This window comes from Crotalus tigris, unplaced genomic scaffold (genome assembly GCF_016545835.1).
Source record: "Crotalus tigris isolate CLP2741 ecotype Arizona unplaced genomic scaffold, ASM1654583v1 scf7180000018525.42219311030:4301911, whole genome shotgun sequence".
In the NCBI taxonomy this organism is placed as follows: Eukaryota; Metazoa; Chordata; class Lepidosauria; order Squamata; family Viperidae; genus Crotalus; species Crotalus tigris.
The window spans coordinates 1,724,188-1,752,037 of NW_024097057.1; the positions used below are offsets into that span (position 1 = coordinate 1,724,188).

Here is a 27,850-nt window from a genome sequence, read left to right on the forward strand (position 1 = left end):
GGGGCCTACGCGCAGGCGCACGGGCTGAGGAAACGCTGGGTGGCGTGACGGCTCGGGAGGCGACATGGCGCACTCCTACGCGCCGGTGGAGGCCGCGCTGGGTCCCGAGGAGAACTTCCTTTCGCTGGCCGACATCCTTATGTCGCAGGAGCGTTTGCCGGGCCGGGCCGAGGTCGCCTGGCCTCGCTTGGCTGGAGTCCTGGCCAGGGCCGCCGCGGCCGCTGCACCTGACAAGGCGCTCCCGGAGGTGAGAGCTACCCCGTGCTGCTGCGGACTACAGCTCCCGGCGGCCGCGCGGCGGAAGTAGCGTCTACCCGGAAGTACGGAACTCTTGGCTGGCTGGTCTTGAGGCTGCTCTGGGACTTCCTTTAGACGGGCGACGGCGGTTCCGGGCCCGAGTGGCCTGGCGCGGCCTGCTGGATTATAGCCGGCGGTGCTTCAGGCTAGGCCTCATCTGAGTCCAGCAGCCTCGCTGGCAGGGAAAGGCCAAGGAATGGCTGCCCCAAATGCTCTCGAACGCCTCTGCCCGAGGAAGCGGAGTGCTGGCATCCCGGTCCCCGTGCTCAGACTCGAGGTCGCCGGGGGGGGGGAGCCATGGGTTTCGAAGCCTTTCTTGACTTTGTAAGTTTCGCCTTGGCTGAACGAGGCCCGCCCCATCTCAGAAACGCGGCTGGCTTTGGGTCTGCCTCCGCCATCAATCGCAGCTTTTTTCCCCTCGCAAGAGCAGTCGCGACTGCTTGCTATAGACCAGGGGTTCTCAACCTTGGCAATTTTAAGACTTGTGGACTTCAACTCCCAGAATTCCTCAGCCAGCAAAGCTGAGTTGAAGTCCACAAGTCTTAAAGTTGCCAAGGTTGAGAACCCCTGCTATAGGCAGTTAAATAGTTAAAGCGAGGAGCGATGTGGAAAATCCTGTTGCTGCAGATGTCTTGCACTTGGCTGATCCGTAGTGAATGTCTCTACTTTCAGGGCTATTCAGAGTAGCATTAGGGGTGTTCAGTTGTGGTTTACCTTCTGTGGTTTAGGTTTTTTTTGTGTGTTCTTTCCAATTATCCAGGGTTCAAAGTTGGAAATCCCTCTCTGGTTGGCCAAAGGCTTGTATGACAAGCGGAGGATTATTTCTGTGGAGCTGCCAAAAGTTTACAAGGAGAGCTGGCGGACAGTGTTTAATGCTGATGCCAGTGTGGTTGACCTGCATAAATTGGGGCCATATTACTATGGATTTGGGTCCCAGTTACTCAATTTTGACAATCCTGAAAATACTGAATTAGCTCAATCTATACTACAGGTAAAAGGTCTGCTTCTTACAGCTTATAATTCTTCATTATTATTTGAAACTTGTTATAGCCACCCATTCCAGTACTCTAGTTCCCTTATAAATTAAAAAAAAAGTTAAAAACATACAGTACCACAAGCCCAGTCATAACAGTAACAAAACAAACCAGAGCCCTGAGAATACATGACTAATCCTAGGCTTGACAACAAAGCTAGGACATAAGGGTTTTTAGGAACCCCAAGAGAGAGGGCATTGTCACCAGAGCCTGGTGGCACAGTAGTTAGAATGCAGTACTGCAGGCTACTTTTGCTGACTGCCGCCTGCCAGCAGTTTGGCAGTCCGAATCTCACCAGCTCAAGGTTGATCGGTAAAATGAAGACCCAGATTGTTGGGGGCAATATACTAACTTTGTAAACCGCTTAGAGAGGGCTGTAAAAGCACTATGAAGCAGTATATAAATCTAAGTGCTATTGCTATCTCTGGGGGTAGGCTGTTCCAGAGGGTGGGAGCCATGAGAGGGAAGGCATGCTTCCTCACACTTGTAATGTGACAACATAGAGGGGACTAGAACACACCTACTCTGCCATCCAATGCTGCTGTACACTAGCTCCCAAAGGCCTTGCCTAGAATGGTAATGAGGATGACTGCTAGGAGAGGATGAGGCAGTTTCTTGACTACAGCTATGTTGGACTTATTCCTAATGTTAAATGGCACTGCCTAGTTTTGCTGGGAATTGAAATTGTGATCTGGAGCTGCTCCATCTTCCCATTCCCAGCTTAAACAATTTCACGATTAAAATGTAGCCTGGCACAGAAACAGTTTTTTTTTTGTATCCTAGAATCAGGTGGTTGCTATGAAGTCTCTACATGAGAGTGATTGCATTTGTTGCAGAAGTTACCAGTCTTTTCTTTGCGAGGATCCAAGCCAATGTTTTCCATGCTAAATAGGTCTATTTTTGTTGATAGACATTTATTGGCCGTTTCCGTCACATTATGGACTCTTCCCAGAATACTTTCAATGAGGACACGTCTGCATTGGTGGCCCGACTGGATGAGTTGGAGCGGGCCTTATTTCAGACTGGCCAGAAGGGACTCCATGACTTCCAGTGCTGGGAAATGGGTAAGGCCTCCCAGATCACGGTATCTAACCTCATCCAGAATTATAAAAAGAGAAAATTCACTGACATGGACAGCTGAGATCACAAAGACTGGGTGAGGCCTTGTAGGAAACACTTGCAAATTTATGCTTGGGTTCAGGCACTGAGAAGAATCAATGTTCACATATCCAATTAAAATTGTTTCCAGTGGTAGTTTGAAGTTAGATCCAAACAATATTCTGGCTCTGAAGGAATAGATACAGCAGTGGCAAAAAATCACACTGGGAAATAACATTTCAATGTTTCTATTAGATCTTTGTTTTAATAATTTAAAGAAAGACTCTAGAAATGCATGGAATAATTAGCTATTGTCCAGCAAGTTTTCTGTAGCAAACAATGGCAATGTAAGCAGATAGCTATCCTTTTTTAGTCCTAGTTTCCTGTTTCTTGCCAGTAAAGTGGCCTTTCCTAGGACCATCAGAACAGGTCCCAGGAGTGTAGCCTGCGTCTTAACACTCACAAAGATGATGAGAAATGCAGGCTTTTAAAAGAAAACTCTGAGCTGCACTTCTGTGAAAACCTCCGGTGTCTCAGGGCAAACAGTTCTTTCTGTTAAAGAGCTGCTTATTAGTGGTTCTAACACTTCATGTGATCTTGGTACTGTGACAGACAAATGGTTGTCCAATATTTTTTGGAAAACATTCAATAATGAAAGACCCACAACTCTGGAGACAAGCTGTTTCATTGTTTGTTTGTACTTCCAGGAAATTTCTCCTTATTTCTTATTTCTTTTCTTGTTCTAATCTAAACCAAAGCACTTGTGGGCAGGACACAAAGTAATGAGTGAAAACTTATCAAGGAGAGATCAATTTGAGATCCTTATCCAGCCCCCAGGCCCAATGCCGTAGCAAGTCTTCAAGCAGGCCTTACGAAGGGTCAGCAGCATTGGAGCTGGTTTGGTTGTGTGTGGGCTTGCAATACTCTCCTCCCAGATCTGATGGATGGGCAGACAATCCAGGAGAGGGAACCTCTCAGTCAGCTGGCTGAATCTCGTGAAAGGCTTTGTGGGCGATCACCCACGCCTTGAACTGAATCCAGAAGAGCTACCACAATAGTAACATAAATATTTTAACTTTAATTTAGTTTATTACTTTCTATAAACAGAATTTTATTTTGATCATTGACTAATAGAAGTACAACAAATGAACACAAAACTATTCTGTAATAACAAGAACTATCATTAGCAATCACTTGTGGGCGAACATTACACATAATGTGGCAAAATGTTGCTACTTTTAGAGAAATAAATTTATCTTGATTATTATCAGAGTACCCTGGAAGTTTAAATTTAAATTTTGTGATATTAAAACTTTGTTTTGAGACTTGAATGGGCATGTTTAGATGCGAATAAGACTGTCGTTGGCCAAGAATCCAAATGACTAGCAATAAATATTAGAAACGTGTGACATGGAATTTTATTCATTTGCTTATGATGAGAACATGAGAGAAGTTAACATGTACACACAATTCATGTAATTATATAGTCACATAGAATGAACATCTGCGATGTAACAAGAAGTAGAGATCAGGATGAAATTATCGCAAGTTATAGGCAAATGGTGCGAAACTAACAAGCAGTTGGAGCAAACTTTATCGCGAAGGTGCTGTTGGTCAAAATAAATGGGTTTAAATTGTTTATGCATTCGTTTTTATGGAAACACATCTCGGCTGAACTGAACATGAAAAAACCGCTTTGACAGAGAGCCTTAAACAGATGCGAGGGGGGAATCAGAAATGCTAATGGCACATAACCTCTGGGGGGTCGGTAGCTACGGAGTTTCTGCCTGTTCAACTACGCAGCCCTTCCAGAACTTCAAGTGAGCCGATGCTAGTGACCAGGTCACCCATGGAGGCTTCCAGTCTGGGCGGCAGGGGACAAGCAGCGGGTCCTTACTGCTCGGGGACCGAGGAGGCAAACCCTGCTCAGGATCCAGGCAGGAGGAAGGCCGGCCCAGAAAGTGGGCATCGGCGTGGATCCCTCCAGGCAGCGAAGGCCCTGGTTGCCCGGGCCAAGGCGGGGGTGAGTGGGGAGGGGGCTGGTCCCTCTGAGAAAGCTAGCTCTGAGCTGCTCAGGAAGAGCTGAGAGGAGACCCTGCCCAGACCTTTGCAGAGCAGGGGAAGGATGGCCAGGCAAGACCCGCTCGCTTTTTCATAGAGCGCTGTCAACAGAATTGCCCGATTTTAATAAAAGCATTTTGCCGACTACCAATAAAGGAGAATATTTATAACCCAGGGTTGGAATGAGGCCCCCTCGCTGCTTCCTGATCTTGGTGGTTTTCTGGCAGACGTCTCATTACCCAACTAGGTAACATCAGTGCCACGTCGTCGCCATCTTCATCACTAGTCAAGCAGCTGTCTAGCTCGGGTAATGCACCGGAGTCTGCCAGAAGACCACCGAGCTCCGGAGCGCCCCCTTTCGCGAAGCATCGGCATCCCAACTGCGGCTCCGGGGGCTCCGGGCCCCGACCTCCCCTTGGGCGCCTTCAAGGAGGATGCAGGGGAAGCGCAGGACGCATCTTCAGCCCCGCAGCCGACCGAGCTTCCGGCGCCCGGTCGTTCGCAGGTGCGACCGGGCCGGCCTCCCTTCGCCTATAGAGACGCGAGGATAAAGGAGGAGGCAAGGCGGGCGCGAGGCCGAGGAGGGCCGGGGGCGGACTCGCCCCGCCTTGCCTCCCCCCTACGCGCAGCGCCCATCCGGAGGGAGCCGGTCAGGGAAGCTCCGCCCCGAAGAGGCCGGGGAGAGCCGTGCAGCCGGAGACGCTCCCGGGCCGGGCCGGACCGCGCAGCAAGCAGCCTAGCGGGTCTCCTCCCGCCTCGCCCGCCGCCCGTAAGTGGCCCCGCGCTCGCTCCACCGCCCGCCCCCGAAGGACGTGCAAGGCAGCCGGGGGGCAGCGGGGCTTGGAGCCCCTCCCGGGCCCGCCCGCCTCCCTTTTGGAGCGAGGCCCGCCGCCCGCCTCCCTTCCCCTCCCCTCCCCGCCGCGCCGCTTGCACGCCCGGCTCCGCAGAGCCTCCGCCGCCATGAAGGGCTGGGGACAGAAGCTGGAGCTGTTGACAGGTAGCGCGCCTCGTGGGCGGCTCGGGGAGGGGCAGGCGTTGGTGCCGGGCGGGGGGCGTTGCGCCCGGCAACCTCTAGCGAAACCCGGCCGGGCCGGCGAAGGCTCGGCTCGGCTCGCCCGCCCTACCTTGCCCGGCCCGGCCCGCTCGGGGTGCCGGGGGGCTTCGGCCGCGGCGCCGCGCGTCCTGCCGGGTCGGAGCGCGTCTTTCTCGGCCCAGGAATCGCTCCAGCCCCCCGCCGCAACCGGCCGTCGCCCAGGGCAGCGAGCGCCGGAGTCGGCGACTGCGGGTGATATAAAGCCTCCGCCCGTCCCCGCAGCGGCGCTTCAAGCCCGGCTTGGCGGCCTGAGGGGCCGCCCTGGAGGGCCTCCGGAGCCTCGGGAAGGCGGTCTGGCCGCGGGCAGGTGGTTCCTCGACCGGGCGCGTCCCGGAGGACGATGCCTCCTGCTTGGTGAGCGGGAGGGGGGAACGGTGGCGGAGGCTCCGCTGGGGAAACGCTCCTGTGGAACATCTGGGGCTGGGCTGGGAAGGCTCCCGATGCCCACGATGCGGGAGTCGCTGTGCCAGGTTGATGGGCCTGTATTAAGGAAATTGATTAAATAAACTGCTGCTTCAGATTTCCTTGGCAGGAAGTCTTAGGGCCTGCTTAATGCCAGGATTGAAAGGATCCAGTGCCGCATGATCTGCGTGGAGCCACTGGCAGGCGTTGCTGGAGGGGCTGCTCACCGAATCCCCCCTTGGAAATCTCTCTTTTAACTCTGGTTAAGCCAAAGTGCACATGGGCAAACCACAGCCCTCCCTCCTCAAACCTGGCCAGGTTTCCAGGGGGCTTTAACCCTTTGCCCTACCCCCCCCACACACACACACACCCCAGTTGCTGGTGTGAATATGAACAGGCACATAGTGCTTTGCAGTCTTGACTAGGAGGGCCAGCTATCAAAGGCATTCCAGGATTGGGGCAAACTACTGACTAATGTAGGTTTGTTTCATTGCTCAGGACTGTTGCTCCAGGAAGTGACCATGGCTAGCCTACACGAGCAGCGATTTACAGAGGAGAAGCCTCTGCTCCGTGGACAAGATGCTGAAATGGTGAGTCCTTCATTTCTCCCCTGGAGTTCTGATTCTGCTGAGCTCGGGGGCAAGGCCTTCAGCTCTGTGAGAGTCTGCCTGGAGCCGGTGATAAGGGCACAGAACGGCCAGCTGGGATTCAGGCAGGCCTGGGCAATCTGCTCTTTGCCATCATTTTGGATCCTGGCAAGAGCCACTTGTGTGTTCCAGCAGCATGGAGAACTCAGCTCCCTCCCTGGGAGGTATGCAAGTCGTGGAAAAAAGGGAAGATTGTAATGCTGCTTCCCAGACTTTGTTCCTCCCCAGTAGATGCAGCTGGTTTGTTTCCTGGCAGAAGGGTGGTGGGAGCAAACTAAGAGAAAACAGACCCTGAGGGCAAGAGAAAGAAAAGAGCAAATGCAAAGAAACATCCAGAGAAAGAGCAGCTGACCTCATAGGCCACATCCCATAATGGGCTCCCGTATCCTGCTTGGCTCTGAAAGCCCCAAGAAAGATGCCCTTTCCCTGGGATCTCTCCCAACTTCCCAGTCCAGCATACAATCCCAGCATTTCCACATATTAACCTGGCTGGATTCTGCTTCGCTTTTCCCAGGGTCAGCCAAAATTCCATTGGACACCTGTATTTATAATATGGGTGGGCCCCAAGTTGGCAACGGAGGTTACTAGAGGAGTCTCTTTGCAGGACCCCCACCCCCAGTGCTTTTCTGGGTGTGGGATCCATGGGAATCAGAAGAGTTGCAAGTGTTTGATTTTATGTCTTTCCTTCCAGGAGAATTCAGACACTTTCCTGCCTGCAGTGGACATTGACTGGAAGGTAAGGTTGCAGGGTGTCCATTTTACCTGCCTTACCCAGGAAAAGATGGGGGAGTTGCCGCTTTGGCAGGACCAAAGTTTCAGAAGTGGCAGAATTCCAACAACAAAGAATCACTTGGGGTCCCACTCTAGGTGGATTTATTTCTTGTACCCAAGAAGGTCGGAGTGCTGCCCAGGCCCCTGGCAGGTGGATCTCAGGCCATAGGATATTGGCTAGAAATGTACATTTCATTTAGTGAATGAGGGCCTAAATAGAAATTGCAGCTTGCATAGAGTGGTGTGAGCAAAGTCGGAGTAAGACTGAGACATGGTGTACTTGTGGCACACTGGCTAAATGTGCCCAAACTGACTGGCATCATCTTTGCTGTCAGCAGGGATGGTGGCAGATGGCATGGCACGCCTAAGGCTGGTAGCTGGTTGATGTTTTGTTTGACATTTAAAATGCATTATGCAAAAACCTAAACTGAGCAACTCTACAAGGGCATCAGAAGCCAATGTCTGTGGGCCCAACTGGTGCTGCCCGTGGCCTTTGGAAGGCTGCAGTTGGATGTGTGACAAGTGAAAGGGGCAAATGGCATGAATGGGAAGCATGAAAGGGAAGGGCAAAGCAGCCGCTGGCTTTCTGTAAGTAAAAGGCTTGTTCATGCACCCCCCTTACGTCTTTCTTCCCCGTCCTTGAGATGGGAGGAAACGGGCTCAATACAGAAGCCTCCCAGCCTGCCTTCGCAAGGCAAGTGGGGTGCAGAACCCTTGCAGAAATGATGACTTTCAGGCCATGACTGGTTCTCCTCTTTCTCAGAGGAAAGCAGGAACTGGTGAAACCCAAGAAGGGGCTGAAAGAAGAATTTCAAGGCAGGGCTGAAGACAATCAGAAATAAAGAGATGTACAGGAACAAGAAAGGGGAGGGGGAATAAAAAGAGGTGGGGCTTCCTTCCCCTCCCTCCTTTTCTGTTTTTGCATTCTGCTTTTATCCAGGAGCCAGATTGTTTTCTTTGGCAAAGGGGATACCAGCACAAGGGATGAAGTGGCTTATCTTGGTGAAATGAGGATATCGGTGATTCCTTGGAAGTGGGAAAGTCAGTGAAGAGAACCATAGAAAGGGACTGGTAGAGGTTGCAGGAGTCCAGTCTGTCTTGTTTGGAACATCCTCAGCCTGGTCAACCAAGGAAGCGTGGCCAGTAATTAGGAATGGTGGCGTCTATAGTCCAAAATATCTCAGCTGGGCCAAGTTGCTGTAACAGCCAAGGGCTGCAGCGAAGCAAGCTGGCCAGGGGAGAATTGATCCTCACCAATTCTGATGGAAGAGAGCGCGGAGCCCCCTGGTGGCCACAGGCTAGCGTGGTGTGGCTGCTGGTGGGACCAGCCCAGCTTCAGCACCAAGGACAGCGGGGCGCCGGCCTCCGTCCCCCCCCCCCCTTGCGCTTGCCTCGGCGGCGGCGGGGGAAGGGGGTGTGTCAAATTGGCGTCTTCAAACAGAATCTGCTACATTTGGCGGGTTGTTTTTTTTTTCTTCATTTTAAAATTAGACTATCAGCTTCCCACAATGGTGATAAGTTGAAGATGTAACCATGGAGTCCTAGAAGTCCCCTGCAAATTGTTTAGATGGTTACATTTTTTGTTTTTCCTTTGCCAATTATAGAACATTAGCATCTGGGCCTAATTTAACAAGGCTCTTTAATGGGCTGATAGAATCTGACCTCCTTATGGGGTTGTGGCCAAAGGGGCAATTGAGAGTCAGCACAGAGAAGGAGGTGACCTCCAGTCTTGAAAGGAGGGTGTGGAATTCTGGGAGTTGAAGTCCACATGCCTTAAAATTGTCAAGTTTGGGAAACACTGGCCTTCTTGGGCGCTGTCCCGGTCAGGAGTCCCCGCCTCGGGAGTGGCAGGCGCTCGGCCAGCGGAGGGAGGGAGAGAGGGAGGGAGGGAGGGAGGAGCGGCTGACCCTTAAATACGCCCGGCGAGGCCAGCCCACTGCAGAGCTGCACGGCGCGGCTGCAGAGAAGCGGGTCCGCGCGCGGAGAGCCGGAGAGGGACGCGGCGCCGCTTCGCCCCCGGAGTCCCCGAGATGCCGGAGTGCTGGGATGGGGTAGGTGCCCGGGGTAGGCGCCGGGCTGCCCTGGGTAGCGGCCTTGCCCCGATAAGCCTCCGCGCTCCCCTCCTTCGTTCTCGGCCAGCCCTCGGGGAGCAGCTTTCCGACGCCCGCCGTGCCCGCTCCAGGCGGGGCTTCCCGCGCAGCTCGGCGGGGGCCCGGTTGCCGCGGAAGGGAAGGGCCTAAGGGCCTTCTGGGCAAGGGGAGCTTGGCCGCTGGGAGGGGGGAGGCTTCCCGGGGACCGCGCCCTCCGCCCGCGGTGGAGACGAGGCGCATCGGCAGCAGTTGCGGGCGGTGGCTTCGCCGTGAGCCGGGCGAGACCTTGCCGGTGTCCTTGAAGTCCTCACTGAGGCGGAAAACGGCGTCAGCCACGGGGCCTGGGAGCAGTTTGGGCTGAATCGTTCTGAGACCGAAGGCTGAGAGATGTTACTAAACGTTCTGCTGCAAATGCAAAAATGAAGACTTTGAACGTGGCTTGCTGTCTGGCAGCTGCAGGCAGAGTCCGAATATCCACGATGCTGCCAGTCGTCTAGTAGTGCTTTGTGCTCATGATTGGACAGCTAGCACCTTCTCTGCCCCCCCCCCGCTGGTCAGCCCTGCTTAGTCAGCCTGACGCCCTGAGCACGTTTCAGTCCATCTGGAAAGACTTGGTCCCCTCTGCAGGAAGGTGCTGCTTTTTCTGCCCCTGGCAAGCTGGCTTTGGGTTTCTTTGGCTGCTCCCTGTGGGAGAGGAGACCCTCCCATCATCCAATAGCCGTACTTCATTGTGGCGGGGGGGGGTCTGAGTGCTGGTTAGCTGGAGGGAGCAGGGGGTGCTGGAAGAGGGCTCAGAACCCCTCTGCAGCAAAGGAGACTCGGAACCAGGAACGAAGGGCAACAGTCTGTGCCACTGTGCCTTTACCAGCAGGCAAACTGAGCCCTGGGAATGTTTAACATCTTTCGCAATCTGGGTTGCTTACTTTCGCTGGAACTGCTGACAGTTATATTTATGTTTATAATATGTAGAAATGCAGCTACTGCATTTGCAGAAGAAGCTTGTCTTTTCCTGTGGCTGAGTAGGTTGCAACCACTTGGCATATCTGGTTTGTTCATTGTTCAATGTATGTTGTGACGGTTCAATCTATGCGTACTCTGCAACCAGGAGAATCTGGTTGTGTGAATGCTGTTATGGAGAAGGTGGTTCTGCAGAGCCATAATTCCTGATTCAAAGGGTGGGGGTGGGGGTGGAATATAAATGCTTGGCTATTTTGCTGGAGCAATGCCCGAGGGACTCTGACTGGGGGGACGTAGGGCAAAATAGTAAAAAGCTCAATATCTTTGGCATGCAGAAAAAAGGCAAAGCAGTTTGCAGATAGATCTAATAGTTATGCAGGCCACTGCTCCAATCTGGCAAGATTTCTGTGCAAGCACCAGTAAAAAAAGATTCCTCTGAAAGAACTTCTTGTGTCCTTCTTGGTTCCTTGAGCCCGACATTGTGGGAAACCCTGCAGGGGAGACGACACAGTGTGCAAAGAGCCTGGTTTGTGTAAGTGGGACTCCTGGGCAGAGGTGAACTACGGCAGCTGGAGCGAAGAATGCAGCCCTCTGAAAGAGCCAGGCCTGCCATGGCTCTCCCTGTGCCTCCCTCCTTGGAGGACTCAGCTTAGAGAAGGGGGCAGCAAAGCACCCCGGCTCTCTTCAGCCAGGCCAACCTCGCACTGCCATCTCTCCTCTCTCCCCCAGGAGCATGACATCGAGACACCCTACGGACTGCTGCACGTTGTCCTTCGGGGATCTGCCCGAGGGAACCGCCCTGCCCTCCTGACTTACCATGATGTGGGGCTCAATCGTAAGTGGGTCACTTTTCATTCTGGTTGGGGAGGAGGGTCAGACCCCTGCTTTCTCTTAACCTGGCTCTGTTGTGCCTGACTTGCAAACTGGCTGCTTGTGCTTGGCTACCAGAAGGACATGGGATCAACGTGGTCATTGACAAGGCTGCCATTTCATTGATATTTGCTGATGTGTCAAGTTTTTCAATGCCATTGGACTTAGTTCTGATGGCATAACCTAGTGTGCAGACCCATTAGTTTTGGTTCATTTTGATTCACAGCATACTGTGAATCCAGAAAATGTATTAATTCTGATGTGTGAACATAGCAAAACAAAACCCTGTCCTTTTTGGCCTTCGCCTGGGCCTGTTCTGCAGAGGAGAAGGTAAATGCTGAAGATGCTGAAAGGGAATTGTTTTGCCTAATCTTAGTTCAGGAAATCATTAAAACATTGGCGCTGTTTCCATAAATTGACTAACAAGACTTGCAAACACTCCAACCCCTGAAAACTAAACAAGCCTACCTGCAAGCTTAGCCAGGGCCACCGTCCCCACAGCCTAGTAAGAAGGAAGCTGTGTGGACAGGAAGGAACAGGAAGGCTGAAGCTGAAGGTCCAGAGGCAGCTAGTGGTGTTTCTTCACCCTTCTTTCTTAGAGCATGGAGGCAGTGTGCCAGATGCTGATCATTCCTGCGTATCCAAATGGGCACACTAGTGACGCAGCCGTAGGAAATCTGGAATTCCCCCATGGAGCGAAAAGACAGTGAGGCTTCTGATGTACCTCTTGGATCGCTGGTAGTGGAAAGTAGTAATCTAGAAGTGAGGAACTGATAGCAAGTTGGGTCTCTTGGATTCATATTTAGATCATTGAAATGAAGGTCTTCTAGCAAACGGAAACTTAAGAGAGCTTTAAGCTAAATCCTTTTGTTTAAGAGAGACAAGATGGATCCCATTAAGGTATCTACATTATTTTGCAACTGCTGAATTCTCAAATTCTTGTCAAAAGTAAGTGGTTAATCTTTGGTAATTAAGAAAAGCAATTATTAGGAAGTTTCACAGGTGTCCCATGAATAACTCATGTTGGACAAAAGTTTCTCCCTTTTAAAATTAAATTAATTAGTCTGGCAGACTGTGAGAATGCTGTGAATTTGGCATAGCCTGTTTCTTGCTATCATTTTTTGAATTGTCACAGTCCTGTAAGGTTGATTCCTGATCTGCCAATGAACAAGAAGGGAGAGTTAAAAAAGGCAGGTCTTCTCAAGAACATGTTCCTGCTGGCAGACATGGGAAGACCCTAATTGTCTTCAGGAATTAAGTCACACAGAACTGGGGGAACTGCAGCCCTGAGGCATGGTATAGACAATGGGCCTCTCATGCATTTACTGCACTCAAAAATAGAGGTCTGTGGTGGGGAGGCCTTTTAGAAGATCCACCCCTTGTCCCCTCCAGTGAATGCAAGTTGGACCATTCCACTGACTGCCCCCTCAACCTGGTGGCAGCAGACCAGTTCATTTGGGATTTATTGGGGGAGCCCCACCATATCTTCGGGGGGCAATGGATGACCGAGCTGAGTAGGAGGAAGAGATGAGCGGCGTGGATTCCATCACTTGCTGCTTCAAAGCTGCCTGGCTTGTCATCTGTTTGGTGTTGAAGGTGGTGTTTACCTTGGAAGTGGGCCGAGGGGAAGGCGAAATGGGCTGACAGTCTGGCCCAGCACTGGGGTCAAAGGAGACATAGGCAGCAGCCTCTTTGAAGATGTCTCCCCAGAATCCACTCACTTCCTCCCCAAGACAGAGAGCCTAGCTGCCACTTTCCTTGGCCAAATCACCTACGTTTTTTCTGGCTTGTAGAGTCAAGGGTGAAGCTTGTGGAGGATTCCTAGATCCTTGTGTCTTGAAGCTCAGGCAATCTTGCCCAGCTGGGGTGGTATGTTGGGAAGAAGAGAAGAAGGGAAGAAGAAGAGGGGGAGGAGGAAAAGGAATGGCCCATGCTGTTTGTTTTAAACCTGTGTGGTATATTCTGTATTAATGCTAAGTTTGCCCATTCAAAAATTGCTTGACCAATGAATTGAGTAGGAGTGTATGAAGGGGCTCTTTTGCAGGAACCGTCTCGCTCTCTTCTTTTTCTGCCCGGGCTTATACCAGTCCCTTTCCACGTGGGAGACCTGTGCAGACAGGTAATGGGAGAGATGCCAGCCAGTCAAAGCTCCTTCAGGCTGAGTGGCCATTCTTTGTCTGGGGCGGAATCTCCATTGAACGGAGTGGATTGGCTGGCTTGCCAGATTCTCTCCACTTGCCCTGAGGAGGTTGCCAATGGTTGCCTGGCCTCCCTGCAGGAAGCACCGGACTGGGCTGAATCCACCAACAGGAAGGGCTTGAGTCATTTGGAAGAGATTGTAGCTGAATTGTAAATGGTTAGAAAAGGCATTAGTAAAGAATCATAATCTTTGTTCCACTTTCATTCTGCGTGGAACCCAATGGTGCTTTTTTCGAAAGGCAGCTGGACTTCCTTTGTTTTGCTTCAAGACCTTTCGTTTCTCATCCAAGAAGCTTCTTCAGTTCTGACATCTGACTGAAGAAGCTTCTGGGACGAGAAGCAAAGCACCTTCAAGCAAAACAAAGGAAGTCCAGCTGCCTTTGGAAACAAGCACCTTTGGGACAACCATGACCTGGAAGACTGAGACGCTCCATAGACATTCTGTATGGAGAGCAGCAGCAGTTTCAGCAGTCCTAAAAAGCTTTAGTGTTGGAGTAACAAGAAACATACTTGGACCAAGAACTCTGGGCTCAAGAGAGGGAACGAGGCCTTGGTTGCCTCTGGCATAAAAGGGGGGCTCTCCTGACCTGCCTGGAAGAGGAAGAGGAGTCAGCGCTTTGAGTTCATTGTCGAAGGTGTATCATTTGGTTTTCTTTCCATTTCTTGCAGACAAGCTCTGCTTCAACACTCTCTTCAACTCTGAAGAAATGCTAGAGATCATGAAGCACTTTGTGGTGTGCCACGTGGATGCGCCCGGGCAGCAGACTGGGGCGTCCCAGTTTCCCCAGGGGTAAGCATCTTACAGGGGTAGGCAAAGTGTGTGATTGTGTCCCTGATGGTTTCTTGCCAGGCCTGTTCTGGATCATAGATCTGCCTCAGAGTCTCTGTTGTGTGGCTCTCAGAGAGGATTCAAATGAAGGCCATAAGTGCTCTCTTGGATGGCTCTCCTTAGTCACGGTGGGGTGTGTGTGTGTGTGTGTGTGTGAGAGTCCAGGAGCCCTAAGTGGTGGTAGGGTGCTTTTTTCCATAAGTTAATCGTTATCACAAACTGCTCCTGTGACTTTGAAGCTGATGGTATACACATCATATAAACAAAAATGACAAAGGGATGAATTAACCTGTGAGTTAATCCAGGCAATCAAGTTAATTTAAATACAAATTTAAATTAATGAAATACAGGTAACAACTATTCACTATACATTTAGTAATTTCCCCTTCTGCCTTAAAAACTACAGTTATAAGCTAACTTTGTGAAGTGCCATATTATAGTTTTCAATGGGCCAGCTGTATTCTTATAATCTCAGTTTATGAACTCTGCCATAAAATTTCTACTTTCATTATTATTTGTTTTCTGACTTCATTCCAAATCTATTTAGTTAGTAGTTGGGGATAGAATAGATCCAAAACGGCACCTCTAGGGAGCACAAGAATCCCACTCCTTTGGAGCTGCCCCAGTTGGGAATCCCAGGCTGGCTGGGAGGAGCAGCTTCCCACAGAAGGGAGGGCAGGGCTTGGTCTGGCCCCTGTTTTTTTTTCCTGGAAGATCCTCCCACACCAAGATAAGATGGGTACTGGCTGAGAATCCTGACTGTGGTTGCTGAAATGTCCTGAAAACTTTACATCATATTGCGATGGAATGCCCCCTCAGAAGGTTCTCTGGATACCTGCCTGAAATACATCACCTCGAGGGCAGTGCTGTCCAATGGTTAAACGATCTAGATAACTGGGCATAGGTTTAGCCGCTCCTATAACTGCTTATACATAATTCTATTCATAATTTTATTTATCACCCATACTTTATGTTTTTGAAATAATTCATTGCTTTGATGTTTTATCTTTTGGTACACATTTTATATGTTGTTTTTGTGAATTTTTATGTATTAATGCTGTATTCTTATGCCATATGAAATATAAATATAAATATGCAGTGGATAGATAGATAGATAGATAGATAGATAGATAGATAGATAGATAGATAGACAGATAAGATTAGATTGATAAGATTGAATCTCTCTGCACTTCTTGCTTGCCCTGTTTCCATAGGTATCAGTACCCGTCCATGGACCAGTTAGCTGCCATGTTGCCCAGTGTGGTCCAACATTTTGGGTGAGCATGGGGGTGTCATTAAGTTGTTTGGGGGCTCACATTGCCATGGTAGAATGGCCTTTATGGTGTGGTACAGGAAGGAGAGCCTTTTTCACTGTCTTGTCAGTCCTGCCTCCTGGCGATTACATGGACAGGGGTACTCCTGCAGTTTTCTTGGCACATTCTTGGAAGTGGACTGCCATTGCCTCCTGCTTAGGGCTAAGAGAAAGTGATTTGCCCAGGATCATCCAGCTAATTTTGTGCTTGAGGTAGGACCAGAACTCACCATCTCCTGGTGCCTTTGAGCATCAGACAAAACTGGCATTTTGCTATCAGCTGAAATGTTCTGCTTAATTGGGGTTTCCTACTTTGGAGGTGGCTGACAGGACTTCTTTCCAAAATGCAGAGTTTGGCCCTTTTGAGCAAGTGATGAAACAGTTGAAGAGCCTTGCTTGAAAATATTTAGGAACAAGAGCATGAAACCAGGAGGGGGCAACCAACTGGTATTTAATAAAGCTTCAGTTGGGGGCCCAGTGGTTGAAGGTTTTAGGCTGATCAGAGCTCACATCATACCCTGTCCCAGCATAACTTCACTGGATGATTTCAAAAGTGGTCTTTTCCCTGCTTAGCCTAACAAAATTGTTATGGAGAGACCATGTTTTGGAACGTCTTAAAAAGTAATCCAGGTAGTCTTTGCTTAACCAACCATTTGTATACGATCATTTGGAATCATTCATACTGTAGGCCAATCTGGATGACCCCAATTCTAGTTGGCTATAAACTGAGCCTCGGGAACTGGCAAGGAGGGAGGCAAGGAAGTGACGCCAAGAATTCTCTGATGCTTCCCTTTTCATAGGTTCAAGTATGTGATTGGAATTGGAGTCGGAGCAGGTGCCTATGTTCTTACCAAATTTGCCGTAAGTGCTCAGCTTGGTCCGTGTGCAAGAGGGGGGAATCAGGGAGGGAGGGAGGAGCCTGTATGCATTCTGAGAAGGAACCCTCTCTCTTGGTATCTTCTAGAGTAGAACTCATATAGCCCAATCTGGTGGACATTTATTTAGCTGTCAAGGTTCTGGCTGAAAAACCCAATGAAGCAAACTCACCAGAGGCATTGCTATCACTTATTAAGCATAGCATACCAGCAGGGTAGAAAGAATACCAGCTCTGGCAATATGGCAGGAAAAAGATAATTAAAAGAGTAAAACTTTCCTTCCCCTCTCTGACAATTCAGGTCACATTGTCAAATTAGTCTTTGAATGGTTATGAGAAGAAAGTCTCTGTTTGCCAAAACATCTCTTCAGTGGCCTTGACTCTCACATGGATAGAAACCATTTGTGCATTCCAAAACTCCCCCCCCCCAACGGTTGCAAGCTAGAAGCAGCATGGCAGTTCCAATGCAAGAGGTCTTCATAGCTTGACACTTTTCAGCTTTTATCAGGCCCTGGACTTATTCACTGAAAGCCAGAAATATGTGCTTTGTCTTCCATGAACAACCCCTTGAAAATGATGTCAGACAAGGAATTCTTGAAAGTTGCCAAGACCTATCCAGTTCTACCACCATGCCCGTATCCATAGAAAAAGAGGTTGGGCTGAGATTATTATTAGGGTGGACATTGGCACTACATCCAGTGCCTGCAACCAGCCAATTGCAGCTCACGCTAAACTGAAGCCAGCCCAGCCAGTGGATGCCACCACTGGCCCAGCAGATGTTCAGTTTTTCCAATGGGCCATTTCCCTGATGATGTCTTTGCTTAATGTTTCTTTCCCACTAGGCACCAAGTATTTTATTGCTGATTCTGTCTTTTTTGTAGTTTTTTTTATTTGAGCTTTTTTTTTTTATTGATATTTGAGCTTATTTTGTAAGCTCCCTAGAGTACTTCCTCTCCCTTATGGGCAGGTCTGGGACCATCATGTGGCCCCATATTTCCTCTCTCCCTTCTCCTGCAAGAGTGTGGCCACTTCTGTGCTTGATTTCCTTTGGCTTGAACCTGTCCCCCCCCCATACTTCCTTTTTCCATTGCATCATCCTTCCCCAAGTCTGGGGGATGGGGTCGCTGCTGAACCGAAGCCCTTGCTATTGTGATGGTGTCAGGAGGTTCTTCGGGGATCTCTGGGACCACATTTTTCAAAGTGCATAACCGCCAGGAGGCTCTTTTGGAAGTCTTCTCAAATAACAAGCAAAGCCTCTTTAATATTCTAACTTTGAATAAGGACTAGGACTTTGCAATGCTTTTGAAAAGGGGTTTTGCAAAGCCTGTAACTATGGAAGGAGTCCCGTCCTTAAGGGGTAAGGTAACTGCAATTTTTGCAAGGCTCCTGCAGCTGCTTTGAGAGCTGTCTCCATCACTCAGACACTTGTATGTGTGTGACACAAAGCCTTTCTTGTGGAGAAGTAGGAAAAACTGAAACAGAGACAGCTAGAAAATGCTTCCAAGGCCTGCAGAGAGAGCTTCAGATGAAAGACTTTTCACAACATCTGTTTCAAATGTTTTGCACAACCCTAATTTTGCACATTATCCAAATATAGCCTCTAGAACTGCTTATGCATGCTGTGTGAATGCAGCTTGCAGGATTTTTTTCCATATTCCTTTGTCTTTGGATGCTTGCAAATCTGTTAGCCAGAATAAACTCTGTATCTGTTTTGCTGCAGCTGATCTTCCCAGATCTGGTGGAAGGCCTCGTTCTGATCAATATTGACCCAAATGGCAAAGGCTGGATTGACTGGGCTGCCAGCAAGGTAGGCTTCCAGGGTGGGTTGGGCAGAATTTTTCCAGGCTGAAGAGATGGCTCTGTGAGAAGGGCTGAAGAGCACAGATCTCCTGAGGGCAGGGGTGTAGAATATCTGGAGAAGTTGCAGTCTGGCACATATGCCAGAGATCAAGTTGGGCAAAGAATAGAAATAGAAAAATATAATAGAAATAGAATAGCTTTTTTGGCCAAATGTGACTAGATACACATGGAATTTGTCTCCAGCGTACATGCAAAGCAACAGAGTAATAATAATAATAATAATAATAACAACAACAACAACAACAAAAAGTCTGGATAGTAGACGTGGCAGTGCCTGGAGACAGCAGAATAGACGAGAAAGAACTGGAGAAGATAACAAAATACAAAGATCTACAAATAGAAATAGAAAGACTGTGGCAAAAGCAAGCAAGGGTAGTACCAATAGTAATAGGCTCCTTGGGTGCAATCCCAAAACAACTGGAGCACCACTTGAACACCATTGGCATTGACAAATTCGCTATTAGTCAATTGCAAAAGCGGCCTTATTAGGAACTGTTTCCATCCTGCGACGATATCTGTAATACCATCAAACATCCACATCTGCCTATCCCAGGTCCTGGGTAAGGACTCGATAGGTAGACAAAATGCAAATCCAGTCTGAACATCTGGCTGACTGTGTGATGATCCATAATAATAATAATAATAATAATAATAATAATAATAATAATAATAATAATAATAATATAATGTAATGATACTAAAAAGGAGTAGTAGAGAAGATGGGAAGGATAATAATACACACATGGGAAAATAAACTTAGACATAACAGAGCACTATGAGAATTAGGTGTTCAGCAGAGTGATGGCATGAGGGAAGAAACTGTCCCGGTGTTTAGTTGTTTTGGCATGCAGACACCATATAGTGGTGTTCCAAGGGAAAGAGTTGAAACAGCTTATGTCTTGGATATGAGGTGTTTGTAGTTATTTTCTCAGACCTCCTTCTGACCTCAGTGGAAGGCAGGCTGATTGCAATTGTTTTTTTCTGCAGGTCTAACTATCCCTTGGAATCTGTACCTGTCCTGTTTAGTTGCTGAATCAAACCAGATAATTATAGAAGTACAAATGACAGATTCAATAATTCCTCTGTAAAATTGCATCAATAGCTCTTTGGACTTCCTAAGTTGATGCAGGAAGAACATTCTTTGTTGTGCTTTTTAAATAATGGTTCTAATATTAGGTGTCCGTTTCAAATCCTGGGAGATTATAGAACCCCAAAACCTGAAAGACTCTACTGGTGATACTGTGCTGTTGAGTAAGAGGTAGTAGACTAGCAGGGCTTCTCCTAAAATCCACATAGGAGGAATGGAACCTCTTTGTGCACACGCAGCTGAACTTGATACTCAAGGCTGGGTCTTGGCAAACAAGGGGGCATCTGGCTGGCTTTGCGCTGGGTCTAGGAAAGCAATGCTGTGTCCCATGACGCCTATCTCTATCTTTCAGCTCTCTGGCCTGACCAGCACATTATCTGACATGGTGCTGTCTCATCTGTTCAGCCAGGTAAGACAAAGCAACGGCAGATGAGAATGTTTACAGGCCTCTTGGGTCCTTCCTGCAGGGCAGGGAATCCCTTCCCCTCTTAGGGGTGGCTACTTGAAACACTGACAGCCCTCACAGGGTGGTTGTGGAAGCTGCTTTAAAAGGCTTATTCACACATGCAAAGGTGGTAATGGGAACACCAAGTTGTTTCGCCAACGGTTTTCCCTGACATCCCATGCCACAGAAAGGGGTTGTTCTAACACTGGAAATTGGGCCAGGGGGTGGCTGGCAGGCATTGTGGGATCCATGATCACATCTCATCTGAATAGTTGGGTTGCATTTCATGCTGAGAAGGAGGAGGTGCCACCTTCAATGCAGGTAGATCTCTGAACTTCTAGTGGGCAGATAAAACCTCTAGCCAAAAGCATCTGTACCGAGCTTGTCTGTTACTGGAAGTGCAAAAGCCCCTTGCTATGTCCCCAGGCAAGTTCTCCCTCCTTTATAATCAGCCAGCAATCAGCTACTGCCTTAGTGAGGTCTGACTTGGCAGAAGTGTAGAGAGCCTTGGCTCCTAAGTATGGGCTGGGTTGGGGGAGGTTGTCTACCACTTCCACGAGCGGGCCTGGGCTTCAGGGGCTGTTTGCCAGGCCTGCCTTTGCCTGTCATCTCCACACCCACAGGAGGAGTTGGCCAATAACATGGAGCTGGTGCAGAGCTATCGCCAGCAAATAGCCAGCACGGTGAACCAGTTCAACCTGCAGCTCTTCTGGAGTATGTACAACAGGTAAAGCAGCCCCTCCCTCAAGCTGCCTATGACCCAGAGCCCCTTTGAACTGCGGCAGAGCCCGTTCTGAAAATCAGTGGGTAAAAGGGGGCTCTGATTTCCACCTCATGGCAGTTGCTTTCTTCATGGCATTGTGCCCTCATCCTGTGTGCAGAAACCAGAACTAGCAAGCTTGGCTGCTGTGCCCCTCAGCAAGTTAAGCTTGTGCACCAGGGAAGCAGCGTCCAAATCAGGTTCCTGCCATCTGGAAAGTTTGTGTTTCTCCCCATTTCAAAGATTACACATAGGTGGTTTGTGACACATCTGTCTTGGCAGTGGGGGCCCTTGGCGGGCAGAGGGGCCCAAGATAATCTTGGAACCTGAGATGGAAACACTAAGGGGAAGGGGCTTTTCTGTGGTGGCACCCTGAATTTGTGGGAGGTTGCCTCTGACACTGCCGTACAGTGAACTCTCTTATTTTTTTAAAAGTGTCTGCTACACACTTTCTCTCCCTTCTTCTCTTAATCAGTTGCTCTCACTGCTTGTAAACCTGCATTTTTCTAAAAGAAATTGCTGAGCTGTGTTCCTTGGAGTATTAGTTTGCTTGGGCTTTTGAGTCATTCTATAGCCAAAGTCTCAGGATGAACAGTTAAACCAGAATAAACCAGTGAAATAACTGAAAAACTGTCAGCAAAGAGGACAGGCAGTTGCAGTACCACATTAGAACTGGGGTGGACCACATAAACTTAGACAGCTCCATTAAAAAGTGAGGCTGGGTCTGCATTGAAAGGAGGTTCCTCTTGGGAAGAGAACTGGCCTTGGAAGCTCCCAGTTGCCAAGGGAGCCCAGCTTGGCTCTGCCAAAAGCCAGGCAAAGACCTTGCCTCAACATCCTCCTGAATGGCTCCCTGAAATCGCTGTTTCTCTCAGCCGCAGAGATCTGGAGATTAACCGCCCCGGTAGTGCACCCAATGCAAAGACGCTCCGGTAAGTCCCCGCAGCACAGCGGGACGGTGGTGGCCAGGAGGGAGGCTGTTCTGCTGACTGCATTTCTCCCCTTGGGTTCGCAGCTGCCCGGTGATGCTGGTGGTGGGTGACAATGCCCCTGCAGAAGATGGTGTGGTGAGTGGAGCTGTCAACCCAGCCGGGCTGAAGGGCTGCCTGCTCGCTTGAACTTTTTGCTCTTTGCAAGGCCCAGAGAGGAAGAGAGCCATTTCTCAGCCGCAGCCACCAGAAGGGCAACTGGTAGCAAATGCTGCCATTATGCCCAGAGTGCATCTGGTGTGCTGTGTTCTGTTTTGACTTCTTTGGAATAGTTTTGGCCCCCAGCTTCCCCTCTGGTGACCTCCAGATGGGGTGGGCTCAAATTATGGCTACTGGGATCGCTGCATCTGAAGTGCGCTGCCAAGAAATGGTGGCCTGGCCCACTTGAATCCATCTGAGAAAGGCTGCAGAAGGCCTGGAGCAGCCGCTCCTCCCTTCTTGGGTGACTTCCCGGCAAGTGACTGGCAGCTGCCTCAAACTTTCACTTCCGTGGTTGTTCCCAAGGAGTCCAAAACAATCCAACCTTTTAGGGGTAGGGGTGGAAGTTCCATCAGGCTTACTGTTGGAACAGAGCAGAATAGATGTTGAATGGGCACAGTCCCTGTTTTTATATAAAGTTGGCCGCCATATCCAGGTTGTGAGAATTCATATTTAGGAATCTTGTCACCAGTTGCTTCCTTTTGCTTAAAAATTATTTTCTCCAGTTGCAGAACAGGAAGATGCATGTATAGCCCTCAGACTGTAGGGATTTAACTGAAGGGGGGAGGTCCTGCTCTTACATGGGCACCTGCCAAGAGAAAGAGCTTAGGCCACGTGGCCCTCCACGCCTGGTGTTAGCGGGAGCTTTGCTCTTTGCAGGTTGAATGCAACTCCAGGCTGGACCCAACTACCACCACTTTCCTGAAGGTGAGTTGGCAGACGAGCACATTCCAGCCCTTATCAGGGGGTCCTGGATGTTCTCTCCCCTCTGATGGTAACAATGATCCTCTGCTCAGTTGTCGAGTTCTCATGCATCCTCCCTGTGGGATCTTACAAATCCAGCTTGCAGTGTGATCTTTTTCCTCACAACCTCAATCCAAGCAAAGGTATGGGGAGGGTTGCACATTGAAGACACACTTAGGCATGCCAAATTTGAAGGAACGTGCCTCTTGGCCTCTGTGCACACAGTGCAAAGAGTGGGTTTTGCTAGCACTGTGGCACAGATGCAAAGCACTAAGGTCCCTCCTTCCACTAACTGTTCCTGACTGGCACCTCATCCCACTTACCTGAATGCAGAAGCGGAGTTCTTTGCTCCAGAATTGTGTCCATATTGCCTGGACAACAGTTTCCAGCTGTTGTCGATGCTGAATGCATCCGTGTGTGAGGTACAGGACAAACACCTTCCCTTTCATCCAAAACGCCTTCCAGTCTTGGACCACCGAGGAAGGAAGAAAGGGAGGGCAGCTGTACACTTCTGCTTCTTTTAAATAAATGTGTACAGGGGGGAGGAGAAATGTTGCTGGACTACAGCCCCTAGCATCCTTTGCCTGAAGCTGCTTAGGCCTGGAGTTTTTAGCCCCATTCAGAGAGTCCATAAGGAGGAATGAATAGACAGAGGGCTTTTCATGTAGGGCCTCTATAACCTTTGGCGCCCTCCGCTGGGGCTTGGAGACCAATTCCAACTTTCCAGACCTTGGTTCCCCCCCCCCCCAAATAATTTTGATAGGGGCAGAAAATCTTCATGTCTGAAGCTCCTTTCCATCATCAGCGTAAACGTCCACATCCAAGCGCTTCCCTAAGGCAGCCACCCTTAGGGCCAGAGCAGGCAGGGCCAGTCTGGGGGTGGGCTGGGGGGGACGCTGAGTGCAGGAGCAGCCTGCCCAGACACAACCTGTGCTTTCCTCTTAGATGGCCGATTCCGGAGGGCTTCCCCAAGTGACTCAGGTAAGCTCCCCTGCTTACAGTAGCCTGCCTGTAGAGGAGCCTGGAGCTGGGTCAGAACCAAGCCTGCCTCCCCCTGGTCTGGCTTCCTGGTGGGCCAGGCAGGTCCCCTGGGAAGTGGGCTACGGCTCCTTGGTCAGAGGCCCTCCTCTCAACTTTTCTGAGTTCAGAAAAAGCTCTATCGACTTTGAACATTTCATGGTTTTTTTTTCTTCCCTCTTTGGTTTTGATGGAAAATTTGTACCATTGGTGGTGGAAATCAAATAGAATTTAAATTCACAGACTGGATTTGAATATGAAACATCCCAAAAGTTTATTTAACAGAATAACAGAGTTGGAAGGGACCTTGGAGGTCTTATAGTCCACCTCCCTGCACAAGGAGGAGACTCTGTACAAATGGCTGTCCTTTTGTTTTCTTACCAGCCTGGGAAACTGACTGAGGCGTTCAAGTACTTCCTGCAAGGAATGGGCTATGGTGAGGCCGCCTGGGCTTTGGGTCAGCATGTGGGAAGGGAAGCCGGTGGCCTGGCTGGAGAGGGGCTCATGGCTGGCCCCCAAACAGGCCAAGACCTGTTGAATCTGAGCTGTGGCCTTGGGTACCATCCTCCATTTGCCCAAATTGCATGGAGGAACAGCAGCCCCTACAGCTGGGCTTGCTTTCTCTTGTGGGTCCAGCTTGGAGAGTGTTTGGTCTCCAAGACCTGCTTTGAAGGGACAGGAAATGGGGCCAAATACCACTCTCCTCTTTCAAGCAGACCCCCAAAATGGGTGACCTTCCTCCAGAGGCTGGGTTGCCTGGCCCTGCTCAGTTGCTCCATCAGCTGAACAAGAAGGAGCATTGGTCCCTGTGCCCACAGCAGCCACATTGGGACAAACTAGGGAGGTTGAGGTAACAGGAGCCAAACGGCCCCTCCCACCTCTATCCATGCTGGAATGCTGAAACAAAGCAGAAATGCTCTCCCCCCCCCCCATGGGGCTTGGCCTCCTATCCAGCTTTCTTGAAAGGGTGTCAGGAGTCCCCCAGTTTCCCAGCAGCTCCCACAGCCCCTTTTCCCAAGGAGGGCAGGCTTCTTTGGTGGGGGCCGCCTTCTGCCAGGCACCTTGTGCATGTCTGCTGACCACTGGGAAATAAGAGAGCAGGCCAACCTGGGCATCCAGATGCACAACGCCCAGAGCGCCTAATGCGTTTCCTTGGTTCAGCCTGAGCTCTTGACTGCCCCTTGTCCAGTGGCCCAATTTGGCCAGGGCTCAACCACATCTTGAAGGTCCCTGTCATCCCACCCCTTCTCCAGAGTTGTCTCGCCTTTTGCCTCCTGTTCAACCCTCCACCTTTTTTTCAGTGGCGTACCTGAAGGACCGGCGACTGAGTGGAGGAACAGGTACGGGCAGCCCTAGAGGATCTGCTCCCTTCTTGCTTGCTGTATATGCCCCCTCCTCTGCCACACACTGCCTGCAAGTGGACCGTGTCCTGCCCGCTGTGGCTTCTGCACGGGACCTGCTCTGGGGGTTCCCCAACAGTTCCCACAAAGATGGCCAAGTCAAGAGGGGGGGCATCCAAGGGACCCCATTTCCAATCCGATAAGCAACAGCTCTCCAGGTGTTGATGGACAATAATTTTCAGGGCCATTGGCTGGGGATAAACAGAGGGGAGTACAGGGCCCCTTGTCCTCTGTGGAGAGGCTGATGTTCCTCTCCATTTTGCTGCCATGAAGAGACATGGGGGACACTCCTCCTTAGTGCCTGGAGTGAGATGAGCCACAGAGGGCCCCATTTGGTTCCAGATATTGGAAAAGTTCTGTCAGTTGGGGCCCTGCGCCCCAAGTCATTGGCTGCCACCCTTTGGGGAGAAGCAGCCTGGTGCTCTTCCTCTTGGCAGCCAAAGCCAGCCTGGCCAACCGCAAGGAACTCAGCCCCCCAGCCCTTATGAGTGCTCAAAAGTCCAGCTCAGGTTGTAGGGCCAGAGCTTGCCAGAAAGGCTCACCTTCCAAAACAGGCAAGTGGACGGATGCTGGGATCCATACTGAGGGTCTATGACAAGTCACCGCTGCTGGCTCGCCCCACCTTGCCTGACTTGCTGTGGGACAATTTCTTTTATTAATTGCATCAGTCTAATGTAATGGGAGAATGCTGGAGGGGAACCTCCTCCTCTGTAGCTTGGACTGAGGGGAAAGAAATGGGGAGGCGGAGGAAGAGGAGGTTCCCCTCTCCTCTGGCATTCTCCTGTGATGAGTTGTCCTGTGGTGAATTGCCCTGTGGCAAGTCGGCTGGGGTGAGCTGGCTGTAGCAGATTGTCCCATTCCACCATTCCGAGCAAAATCCCGGCATGCTCCAAACAAGGCAGGGCAGAATGCTGCTTCCCTAGGCTCTTCTCAAGTGCCTGAATTACTCTCTGCCCAGCTGCCTTAGTGACCCTTGTTCTGCCTCTCTGCAGTGCCCTCGGCCAGCATGACGCGCCTGGCCCGTTCACGCACAGCCTCCCTCACCAGCGCCAGTTCGGTGGATGGCAACCGTCCCAGAGCCTGCACCCACTCCGAAAGCAGCGAAGCTATGGGCCAGATCAACCACACCATGGAGGTGTCCTGCTGAGAGTCCCCGATGCCCTCCCTTGGCCACCATCTTTGTTCGGGGAGCTGTGGCCATCCATCATTGCATCACTCGCCAGCCACTGTTTTTGCTGCTTCTCGTGGCTTCCATTACCTTGTCTGCCCATCTCTCCCAATTCCACTACAAAGTTACAGCAGGAAGCAGCAGCATTCAATCCAAGCCTGCCTTCCTGTTTGTTAGAGATGCCATTTTACAGTAGCCATGTTCCCCTGCTCCAATCTATCCTTCACAAGCAGCCCCGTTGGTTCCTTGTAGCAACAGAACTGGCCCTAGCCTGTTTCCCAGAGCCTGGAGGTAAGCAGGGCACAGCTTGGGATTGGCCAGCCTGAGGGTATTTCCCACTGGGTTGCAGTGGTGGATGTTGGAGCTTCTGTTTGGGGTGCCCAGTATTTATCCCCAGCAAGTCTTCGCTCCTGGCCATTTGTGGGGATGGGAAGATCTGTAACTCTTGTGCCTGGAGAAGTTGATCTGTAACTCAAGTGCTGAGCCAGCTGCAGCTCCAGCAGACTCGAGCTGCAGTTGATTCTAGCCGCTGGGGCAAGAGCTGCTTAGTAGGCCAGGCATAAGCTTGTGGGGAAAGTCCCCCAGAGGGTCCACCCTTAGGCTCTCCTCTGCCCTCAACTGCCTGGGTACCAGAGCGATGGCCCCAGCAGGCAGCCCCTGATGGAGGCCTTGCTTGAGAGGCTCAGAGTAGGGTGTAGCAGGAGCCCCTGGTCAGAGGGAAGGGGAGATCCGTTCCAAGAATGGCTGTAGTCTAGGTTCTCTGAAGCCGCTTGATCCTCGTCAACAGCTCGGCTTCCACTGCAGGGGACAGTATGGCGCTGATCCGCCCTCCTAGCAGCTTTCCCACCTGGCTTGGGGAGGAGTGCTGGCTGGGGTGGGTCAGCAGCATTTGCACCTCCACCAAAGCGCTTGAACGAGGGCAGGGGGGCATCAGAGCCCCACAGTAATGCAGGCAGGAACCTTCCAGCCCTTCAAAGTTCCTGCGCAGCTTCTTGCAACTCCCTCTACCAGGCTAGGAAAGGGGCCCAAGAAGACAAACACAGGCCGGGGGATGATGGCAGGAGCCCTGGGCAGGAAAGTCGGAAGCTCTTTCTCATCCAAGAAGGCTGCTAGTCAGGCCGATTCCCGCTTGCTGTCCCACCGGGGGAGGGGATAGACCGCAGTGTTTCTCAACCTTGACCATTTTAAGGCATGTGGACTTCAACTCCCAGAATTCCACAGCCAGCAATGCTGGCTGTGGAATTCTGGGAGTTGAAGTCCACATGCCTTAAAATGGTCAAGGTTGAGAAACACTGGGATAGAGGAAGGCGACTCTGAGCCTCCTCGCGGGGGGGGGGAACCGCCTGGTTCATTTTGCGTGTGGAGCAGGGAGTCCCCGTGGAGAGCCTGGCTGGGCGGCCCCTTCGAGCCCTTCCTCTCCGCTCCCTTCCGGTCGACGGCAAGCGACGCCCGCCCCAGCTCGGGGGAGTCTCAAGGCTGCCCGCGGGGACCGGCCGCCCGTCCCCCAGCGAGCCAGCAGGGCGCCCCCGGCCCGCGGGTGGAGCAGGGGCCGCCCTGGAACGCCCCCCGCGCTGTAGAGGGCTGCTCCTGGCCGGGGGGGGGCTCTCTCCCGGGGGCGCGTCGTGTCTCCCGCATCGCCAGAACCGGC

General features: G+C 50.8%; 1 protein-coding gene across 8 annotated transcripts; it reads left to right on the forward strand.

Moving 5' to 3' along the window:
* Positions 1-27,382, forward strand: NDRG4 (NDRG family member 4). 8 transcript variants are annotated; one of them, XM_039353556.1, is made up of 19 exons: positions 1-247; positions 1,058-1,288; positions 2,242-2,395; positions 6,484-6,575; positions 7,324-7,368; positions 11,180-11,285; positions 14,189-14,309; positions 15,563-15,625; positions 16,461-16,521; positions 18,255-18,341; positions 19,834-19,890; positions 20,550-20,653; positions 21,562-21,618; positions 21,702-21,753; positions 22,534-22,581; positions 23,563-23,598; positions 24,019-24,070; positions 24,936-24,974; positions 26,027-27,382. In XM_039353556.1, the coding sequence occupies exons 1-19, from the start codon at positions 65-67 to the stop codon at positions 26,179-26,181; spliced, it is 1,743 nt and encodes a 580-aa protein (XP_039209490.1). In that variant the 5' UTR covers positions 1-64; the 3' UTR covers positions 26,182-27,382. The 8 variants fall into 8 exon arrangements, with proteins under 8 accessions (XP_039209490.1, XP_039209491.1, XP_039209493.1 ...); XM_039353559.1 differs by having other exon boundaries at positions 185-320; XM_039353558.1 differs by lacking the exon at positions 1-247 and adding an exon at positions 350-621.
* The last annotated feature ends 468 nt before the right edge of the window (positions 27,383-27,850 follow it).

Coding starts and splice junctions, on each gene's coding strand:
- NDRG4 (XM_039353556.1), top strand. CDS start 65: ATGGCGCACTCCTACGCGCCGGTGGAGGCCGCGCTGGGTCCCGAGGAG. Junction 7,369..11,179: donor CAGTGGACATTGACTGGAAG/GTAAGGTTGCAG, acceptor TCTCTCCCCCAG/GAGCATGACATCGAGACACC. Junction 16,522..18,254: donor ATGTTCTTACCAAATTTGCC/GTAAGTGCTCAG, acceptor GTTTTGCTGCAG/CTGATCTTCCCAGATCTGGT.